Source organism: Danio aesculapii, chromosome 18, assembly GCF_903798145.1.
Source record: "Danio aesculapii chromosome 18, fDanAes4.1, whole genome shotgun sequence".
Lineage (NCBI taxonomy): Eukaryota > Metazoa > Chordata > Actinopteri > Cypriniformes > Danionidae > Danio > Danio aesculapii.
This window is the reverse complement of record NC_079452.1, coordinates 26,544,329-26,554,328: the sequence shown is the minus strand read 5'-3', so window position 1 is coordinate 26,554,328 and position 10,000 is coordinate 26,544,329. Positions and strand designations below refer to the sequence as shown.

General features: G+C 36.5%; 1 protein-coding gene across 1 annotated transcript in view; it reads left to right on the top strand.

Moving 5' to 3' along the window:
- The window catches only part of LOC130245889 (transcription initiation factor TFIID subunit 4), a 235,191-nt gene that overhangs the window by 27,770 nt on the left and 197,421 nt on the right, over positions 1–10,000 (top strand). Inside the window, exons 5-7 of the mRNA XM_056478679.1 lie at positions 4,384–4,506; positions 6,947–7,036; positions 7,834–7,983. Coding sequence (XP_056334654.1) covers positions 4,384–4,506; positions 6,947–7,036; positions 7,834–7,983 — 363 coding nt within the window. The remainder of the gene's footprint in view (positions 1–4,383; positions 4,507–6,946; positions 7,037–7,833; positions 7,984–10,000) is intronic.

The window sequence follows — 10,000 nt, the reverse complement described above, 5'->3', positions numbered from 1 at the left end:
CATTATTATTATTATCATTATTATTATTATTATTATCATTATTATTATTATTATTATCATTATTATTATTATCATTATTAAATGTTTATCAATTATCAATAAAAATGTTTCTAAAAGCAGGATTTTGTTTTTGTGGTGAAATATGGCTTGTAAATTCAGCCGTTCATTCATATTATTATTATTATTATTATTATTATTATTATTATTATTATCATTATTATCATTATTATTATCATTGTAATTATTATCATTAATATTATTATTATTATCATTGTAATTATTATCATTATTATTATTATTATTATTATCATTATTATTATTATTATCATTGTTATTGTTATCATTATTGTTATTATTATCATTATTATTATTATTATTATCATTATTATTATTATCATTATTAAATGTTTATCAATTATCAATAAAAATGTTTTTAAATGCCGGATTTTGTTTTTGTGGTGAAATATGGCTTGTAAATTCAGCCGTTCATTCATATTAATATTCCTCTGAGTGTTGGGTTCATGTGAGCGTAAACACGCCATCAGCCTTAAAAAAGACTCTTTTGATTGACAGCTTCTCTAACATCGGATGATTGACAGTTTTGTAGCATTTAAATGAAATTTAGAAGATTTCATTAAAATGTGTTGTGTTCCCGTGAGGGCTGATTATGGCAACAAAAGCACAACAAGAGCGTGTGTGTGTGTGTGTGTGTGTGTGTGTGTGTGTGTGAGAGAGAAAAACTGTTTACTTACTGCAAAATGTGCTTGTCTTGTTTCTAGGCCAACTATCTAAACATTCTTAAATTAGGAAGATTAACAACACACCAGTTGATTGGTGTAGAGGAGACAGAGTGATGAATCCAATAGACTGATTTCACTCGGCAGCCATTTTAAAAGTGAAATCGAGGCTGCGGTGGGACGAAACTCGGAAGTATCGCTGGGAGGCACACAGGAATGTTGTGTACCTGGCTGTATATCTTATCAGCGAAGAGAAAGTGACACAAATTTATACTTTCACCATCTTCGGAGTGACCCAAAGATCCGTTCTGAATGGGTAGTGAAAATAAAAGGGATATTGGAGCTCATTTTCAGCTAAGGGAAATGGAACTAGTTAGCTAACGTGTTTTCCCCCCAAACACATGTTTTAGATGCCATTTATCTTTCACTATATTAGACTCGTCACGATACTGAATTTTAGTATAGAAATAAAAAAGTCAATTTTCCGCTAACATTTAAGCGCAGTTGAGCGCATTCTTAAACAGCGTTGATTTGCCATTGTGTTCGCCAGTGCTCAACAGAAATGACTGTGATTGGCTGTGGAGGTCATCAGTTCACCGCTCTTTACTGATGTTTACCGAGTGTAAACACAGACGAGTGATCCGCTGACGAATCTACTGATCTTCGCAGCTTTAAAACGCTCCAGTGTCCGTGTATCTGTGTTTGTACTCAGTGAAGAGTGGTGAACTGATGAGCTTCACAGCCAATCACAGTCATTTCTGTTGAGCACTGGTGAATACAATGGCAAATCAACGCTGTTTAAGAATGCACTCAACTGCGCTTAAATGTTAGCAGGAAGTTGACTTTTTTATTTCTATACTAAAATTCAGTATCGTGGCGAGTTTAAGAACACGCTTAAATTTAAGAACACGCTTAAATTTAAGAACACGCTTAAATGTTAGCGGGAAATAGACGTTTTTAAAATTTCCGTACAGAGGACTGCAGTGTTTTATCCCTCACCGGGTTTCATAGGCTGAAGCAGAGAAGCGTCCTCACGGTGTTTACTGAGGCTTAGGAGGACACTTAAGTGTATTACTCTTAAAGAGATTGTGATGTTCTTGATGCCTAATATGCTTTTAATTGTTTTGAATTAAACTAAACTGAATGATATTAAAGTGATGTTTACACCATATCTGCACTTTGAAATTGCAGCAACAGCTGGAGGTTTGTAGTCAGCAGCATGTTGTTGCAATGTTTACACTGCTGATCCTATAGTTCCGGGTTTTTTCCCTCTGCAGCCTCTCTTTTGTCTTTCAAAATGGCGGCCGCGAGAAATAAGCGTATTATGATATGGGGATGGTTAGGAGGTCATGATGGACAGAGACCAGTGGGCATATTTGGCCAAGATGCCGAGTTAAACCCCTACTCTTTAGCAAAGGACATCCTGGGATTTTTAATGACCACCGAGAGTCAAGACCTCGCTTTAACATCTCATCTAAAAGACGATGCTCAGTGAGCAGTATAGAGTCCCCATCAATATACTGGGGCATTAGGACCCACGCAGACCACAGGTTGAGCGCCCCCTGCTGGCCTCACTAACACCACTTCCGGCAGCAACATAGCTTTCCCATGTGGTCTCCAATCCAAGTACTGACCGGGTGCAGCCCTGCTTATTGGGGTCAATAAGTAAAGTTTCACAAACTAATTTCAAGAGGAGCACATGATATGATCAACTACAGCTGATCCTTATCGCTAATGATTAGCTAGCCAATCAGATCATTCCAAAATTACTATAAATATCCTGCCTAAACTTCATTACCTATCTTCATTTCTGGAACAACCCCACCCCCCACCCCCGCCCACTCTATCCTTCCCTTTTCCCTCCTCCTCAATTCTATGAGCGGGTCAGTGGCTGGCTCTGCTGCCTCGCAGCAGGAGAGCCAATGGTTCAGATTCTAATTGAGCCAGTCGGTACTCTCTGTGTGGAGTTTGCATGTTCTCCCCATGTTCGCGTGGGTTTTCCCCATGTACTCCGCTTTCCTCCCACAGTCTAAAAATATGTACATAAGCAAATTGTAATAACAGTCACAAGCACTTAATGTATATATACTGAATCAATTAGAACCAGCATAGGTACCAATGTAGGTAAAAAACGAACTGGGGAGCTCTCGAGAAATACCTGGGGTCCGTTCTTTGTACCTCGCTTAAATGATCCAAGATGATTTGGCAGATCCTGGATCTTTTAATCTTGAGAACTGATCTCTGGCTAATTGGTTCTTCAAACAAGTTCAGGAATCAGATTAAAATGTCTGAATGAACTGATCTGAGTTCGCTGCGTGTGTTGTGAAGGACAGATCTATTGATCCATGAAATCATGATCAGCAATGCAACGATTGGCTGACGGCACAGCAGCGTAATGACATCATCTGATTAATATTCAATTATCTTTGTGAGCTAAATTACATAAAATTAGCAGTAAACGGTTTGTTAAATATGATCCGCAATAACTCTCCACATTTGTTGTGAGCTGCAGGCTCTACACTTTCATGTGTCGAGAGTATTCATCATGTATTTCAATGCATATCAATGTATTTCAACATTTAGAGATTTTCTTTTTTATAGTAGCCTATAGGCCTACTCAAATTTTGTTAATCAGCGTAAGAACTGTATAAATTAATTTTGCATCAAAAAAGCATTTTAATATTGGTAAAGGTGTCAAAGATGTCACCGGCATATAAGTGGGCAAAACACGTGCATGACTGCGTAAATTATTATCCTTTTAAAAAAAAAAAGTGGAGTATTGTGCATGTACGCGTTTGTATCTAAAAAAGTTCATATCATTAAATTTTCTCCTCGAGCCACCAGGTGGCAGTCTTTGTACTTTTATTTCGGAGTGCAGATTGCATAAGTTTACTAATATATATATATTTTATATATTTTTATTTTATTTATATTTAAATTTTTTATATATTTACTATTTTCCCAAGTGTATATTACTACTGTAAGAATTTATCAGCATTTAGTACATACTTTCAGTATTATCTATGCTTGAACTGACCCAATCTAATCCAGTTTATATGAAATGAACCTGCTCCCAAGCAGGTTTGAGCTACCAGAACTGTTGCTATGACAACAAGTCTCAGATGAGTTTTGAAGAACTAAACAATCCTGGATCGTGTCAATAACCAAATCCAGCTAATTGAGTAATCCACGTATGAAGAACGGACCCCTGATCTCATATCCCTCCTAATGCTCATTGACCAAGTGGGACACTTGGGCTTGTCTATCTTCGAGCTCAGGGTTCTCTCCCGGGACAGCATGCCAAACCTGCTATCATAGTAAAGCATTATCTAAAGGTGAACTCTTGAAAATAATATTATTTCAAAGAGAGATTATTTTGCTTACCCCATTGGCAGATTATTTAGCTTGTTTTAAAGAAAAATTATTTTCGTTTGAACTCATGATTTCTAAAACAAGACAATATTTTTAGCAATGTAGAAAACGCTTCTTGATTTAAGAATATTTTAATATCTGGACTAGAAACAAGACAAAAACTCTTAAAGAAGAAAGCTTTTTTTTTTTTTTTTGCAGTGCTGACAGCAAATGAAGAGAAAATGGCACTTCAGCAACATCAGATTCAAACTAACCTTCTTGCTCTACTCTTCAGGAGATGCAGGAGAACGTCAAGAAGTGCAAGAACTTCTTAGCCACGCTGATCAAGCTGGCATCCCATAATTCCCCTTCACCAGAGACGTCGCGGAATGTGAAGGCACTGGTGCAGGATTTGCTGGTACGTGTGGATCTGCTTCACAAACATAATTAATTGTATTTGTTTAATCAGACTTGATGAATGAAACACTTTGATTGACATTCTCCCTTTGTTTGGGTCATCAGAGGGGGAAAGCCCCACCCACTAGTGCCCATCTCTCCCTTATTAGCATAAACAGCAGCCCTAAGTGAGAAGCAACCAACTGTATATCAGTCATTAGAGTGTTTAAGCTGCTGAAGATAATGTCAGCATAGACTAAGAGGATTATAGATGTGGAGTTTTTAGATGAAGCACAAATGAACACATTCTCACACACACATTTTACTTTTTTCACACTGCTAATATTAGTCCCGTTGTGAATCTGCCACTATGCTGACACATAGGCATTTGTAGCTCCACCCTCTTTTGAAAAGAGCACAATCTCATTTAAATTTAAAGCGACGGTCACCAAAACACCACAATTAGGATCAAAGCTTAAAGGGTCCGTTTCAGAGAGTTATAAACATTATTAGTGTGGTATTTTGAGTTAAAACTTCACACACACACACACACACTATAGGGAGATGCATTTTACATCTTGTAAAAAGGGGCAGAATAGGTCTTTAAAATAGAAAATGGCAAGAAGAAAGTGTACCACACAGAATTTTCTGTTAATTATTTAAGAATATAATGAAGGGCTTTATTCTACATACGTCTACATAGATGAATTATTTTTCATCCTACATATTTTTTATTGATTATTCTTTTTGCTGTCTAATGGGCCATTTCCACTGACTGGTACAGTACGGTACGGATCGGTATGGGTCACCTTTACCAGGCTTGCCTTTCCACTGCCTAAGGGTACCCTTTTGGTGTGCGTGGTGTAAAAGAGAAAGTTTCAGACAACGTCATTTTTACTAGAGGAAATGTCCAAGTAAAGCCGTACGGGTCGCTCACATATCATATGAGAAGCTCTTCTCACAAAACAGATGCTTCATACAGATAAATATTTGTGTAGAATGACAGTGCAAAACAGCCTACTGTAACATCTGTAATTATATTAAATAACTATATAAATGAACATATATGAACACATACAGACCCTTTCTGTGTCCGATATGGTACCAATTACAGAAAAACTACACACAGCAGACATTTAGTCCTTATTTAGGTTAAAAAACAACACGAAATAGAGCCTACAGTCAGTGTAAACCTCTCATCTGTGTCTGTAATCTTCATCAGCACATGTAGCCTCTGTCATTCTGAGTTCATAATAGTCCAGAAGGTGATGATAATAGTTCAACATGGCAGTTTGTTCATGTTTTAGGCTGCTGAAAGAATCAATTCCTTCTTTGTTTTTTCCGGCTTCACTCTCGTGTTTGTCCGTTTCTGAAAGGATCGGATGTCTGAAGCACTTCAATAATCACACGTACTTTATTAATATGAGCTCAAGAAGTTCCTTATTTCAAATATAGACGCGCACACAAGCTCCCTGGAGAAAGTGAAACCGCTCGTACTTTCAAAGATTTATTTTTGGCCTTTTTGCCTCGTTTTTTATTAGATAGGACAGTATTGAGACAGGAAACGAAGTTAGAGAGAAAGAGGCCCGAACTCAAGAAGCCCTGACGTGCTACTGCACCATATGTCGGCACGCTAACCACTATGCTATTGCGCAGACGAAACCGCTCGTTTTAGACGGCCTTGTAAAACAACAACAGGACTCAGATTCAGGATGCAGATTTTGTTCTTCCTGGCTTTGTGGCTGTTCATCAAGATAACGACAAGGTTTGTTTGAGCTCGGGTCGACCATGGCTTGTTATTATATGCATTTAGTATTACGGTGTAATGTCTCGGCTGTGTATTTAAAACATGGTGGTTCCTTGGTTTTAATTCTCCTGCTTCTGCGAGTGACGTATCTCTGTAAACCAATAGCCCTCAGCTAGCGTCTAGCTCCGCCTTATGGTACCTTTTACCCTACTGAAAAAAACAGCTTAAACCACCCTAGGCTGGTTGGCTGGTTTTAGCTGGTTGACCAGCCTGGTTTTAGAGAGGTTTTGGCCATTTCCAGGCTGGTTTCCAGCTATTTCCAGCCTGGTCTTAGCTGGTCAGGCTGGAAAATGACCAGCTAAATCCAGCTAAAACCAGCTTGACCAGCCTGGTTTAAGCTGGACATAGCTGGTTTTGGCTGGGCTCCCAGCCTGGCTAGACTGGTCAAGCTGGTTTTAGCTGGTCATATTCCAGCCTGACCAGCTAAGACCAGGCTGGAAATGGCTATAGCTGGTTTAAGCTGGATTTTTCAGCAGGGTAGGCCTGCTTGATACCCTTTGCAAAGGGTAACTAAAAAGTGGTACGGTACAGTTTGCTTTTAGGTACCTTTTCACAATGGAAACGGCCATAAAAGAGAACTGAACCATACTGTACCACTCAGTGGAAACAGGCCTATGGTGGAATCCATCTAAACATGTGCTGTTGCTTCTCTCAGGATGCAAAGATCGACCCAGAGGAGTTCACCAGCCGCCTGCAGTCTGAGCTCAAGTCGTCTCCGCAGCCTTACCTGGTCCCGTTCCTGAAGGTACATTAACACACACACACACACACACACACACACACACACACATACACACACACAGACACAGACGTGCAGCTCGTGGTCAGTCACCGGCGGCCACAATACATGTCAGGTCCTGGCATGCTAATGCAGGCCGCTGTCGTGTGATGTTAGCTCCAGAACATCAGGATCCTCTAGAAATAGACGTGGTCAGCCTGCGGTGTCCTCACCAGGGTCTTTCATTACTGAGCTTAATGATCTTTTTGGACTCTTCAGGTTCTAGAAGTTACTGTAAAGCACTTTACATTCATTCATTCATTTTCCTTCGGCTTAGTCTCTTTGGTTTCGCCACAGCAGAATAAACTGACAACTATTCCAGCATATGTTTTACACAGCGGATGCCCTTCCAGCCACAACCCAGTACTGGGAAACACCTATACACTCTCACATTCACACACACTCATACACTACTTACTTCACCTATAGCGCATGTGTTTGGACTGTGGGGGGAATTACACTGTTACACTTTGAACACAATTAAAATAGCATGTAATAGCACAACTGTGGCCTGTTTATTGGTTAATGAAGTCTCACTGCTCTAAATAAATTGTATAGAGACTAATGGGACATGTACTTTATCATTATGTACCTTTAAAATAATAATAAAATGTATAGTGAGTGTGTGTGTGGTTCATTCCTCTGTGGCGACCTCTGATTAATAAAGGGACTAAGCCGAAAATAAAATAAATGGATGAACATGTGTGGCTGAAGTGGTGATTCAGTTTTAAATGTTCTAACCGTGTGTGTATGTGTGTCTGCAGAAGAGTCTACCAGCACTGCGTCTGTCTCTCCTGAATAGCCAGCAGTCTCTCACTCAGCCTCCACAGCCCAATAAGAGCAGTGTGACGCCGGTGCAGAGCAGTGTCAGTGTCCGTCCACACCAGCCCAACAGCACCACTGTCCTGCCACAGGTACCACAGCATCACTTCAGCACTAATACACTGCGCTTTCTCCTATTCATGCAGGAAAACACAGCATAACCTGCGTTATACTGTGGAAATCGGGTACAGTGCTCAACATATATGAGTACACTCCTCATAAATCTCTCATTTAAATTCATGTTTTCTATAGGATGCTGTATAATATTATATTTGTGCATATACATTAGATTAATCAGTACTGAAGCCAAATCTGGAGCTCATCTAGCAAAATAAGTTATGATAACACCCAAATGCATATGGTAGGGGAAAATTGGCACTTGTGTGACTTTGGTAAATCAAATATAATTGTTTGAAAACATTGACGGAGACATTTCTGAGTATTTTTAAAGCACTGTAAAATACTTGCTTGCACAAATAACTTAGAAAGGGTTTCGCTATTTTTTATGGCAAGGTTGGCATTTGCATGGAATCACTCTGAAAGTAATTATAAACTAGTACGGCTCATAACAATGTTTTGTGTCTAATTTTATGTTTTGTGGCATGTAGCCATGTAATAAGCAGGATAAACGACATCCAGGGTGGTTGTTTTCTCAAAATAAAGCCTTCAGTCTTATACAGCAATGCTCTGCTTCACATCAGGCTGCCGATAAACCTGTCAAGCTTTATTTTTTACTCTATTCTATTTTTTTATTCCTGACATTTTATTTGCATTCATTATTCTGAAGCTCTCTAACGTAGCTGTTATTCATTTTACATGCAGAAAGTAAAAAGAAATGCTGATGAAAATGACATTTTTTTACTATACACTGAATATTGGTGCATATAAATAATTTAATATTTTATTTATCTTCAAATGAAGCATGTTTAGTTGAGTTTATGCTTTTTCCTAATGTAAAATCTATTTTTTAAGTCATTTCAGAAAAAACACACACCACTATTCAAAGGTATGTGGACAGTAATATTTTAAATCTATGTTATTTAAAATTGTACATAGAAATATTTATTATTTAGTAATTTAATAAATATTTTCAACGTATGCTTACCTATTTTTATAATATTTATTCATTATATATATGTCTTAATATTTATTATTTACCAGAATTTTTAATGTATGCTTACACAATTTGAAAATTTGTATTATTATCTTTTTTATTAATTTGATTCATTTTTCAGTGTATGCTCACCCATTTTTATAATATATATATATATATATATATATATATATATATATATATATATATATATATATATATATATATATATATATATATATATATATATGTATAATTTATAAATTTAATTTATTTTTCAATTTATGCTACCCATTTTTATAATATTTATTTGTTATATATGTCTTAATATTTATTAATTTTTTTTCAGTGTATGCTTACCCATTTTTTCTTTTTTAAATATTTCCCAAATGATGTTTAACAGAGCAAGGAATTTTTCACAGTATGTCTGGTAATATTTTTTCTTCTGGAGAAAGTCTTATTTGTTTTATTTCGGCTAGAATAAAAGCAGTTTTTAATTTTTAAAACACCATTTTAAGGTCAAAATTATTAGCCCCTTTAAGCTATATTTGTTTTCAATAGTGTACAAAACAAACCATCATTACACAATAACTTGCCTAATTACCCTAACCTGCCTAGTTAACCTAATTACCCTAGTTAAGCCTTTAAATGTCACTTTAAGCTGTATAGAAGTGTCTTGAAGAATATCTAGTCTAATATTATTCACTGTCATCATGACAAAGAGAAAATAAATCAGTTATTAGAAATTAGTTATTAAAACTATTATGATTAGAAATGTGCTGAAAAAATCTCTGTTAAACAGAAACTGGGAAAAAAATAAACAGGGGGGCTAATAATTCTGACTGTATATATGTATGTATATATATATATATATATATATATATATATATATATATATATATATATATATATATATATATATATATATTTATATATATATATTTTTTTTTTTATTATTTATTAATTGTATTTATTTTTCAATTTATGCCCAAAAAGGCTGTTTATATTACTGTAAA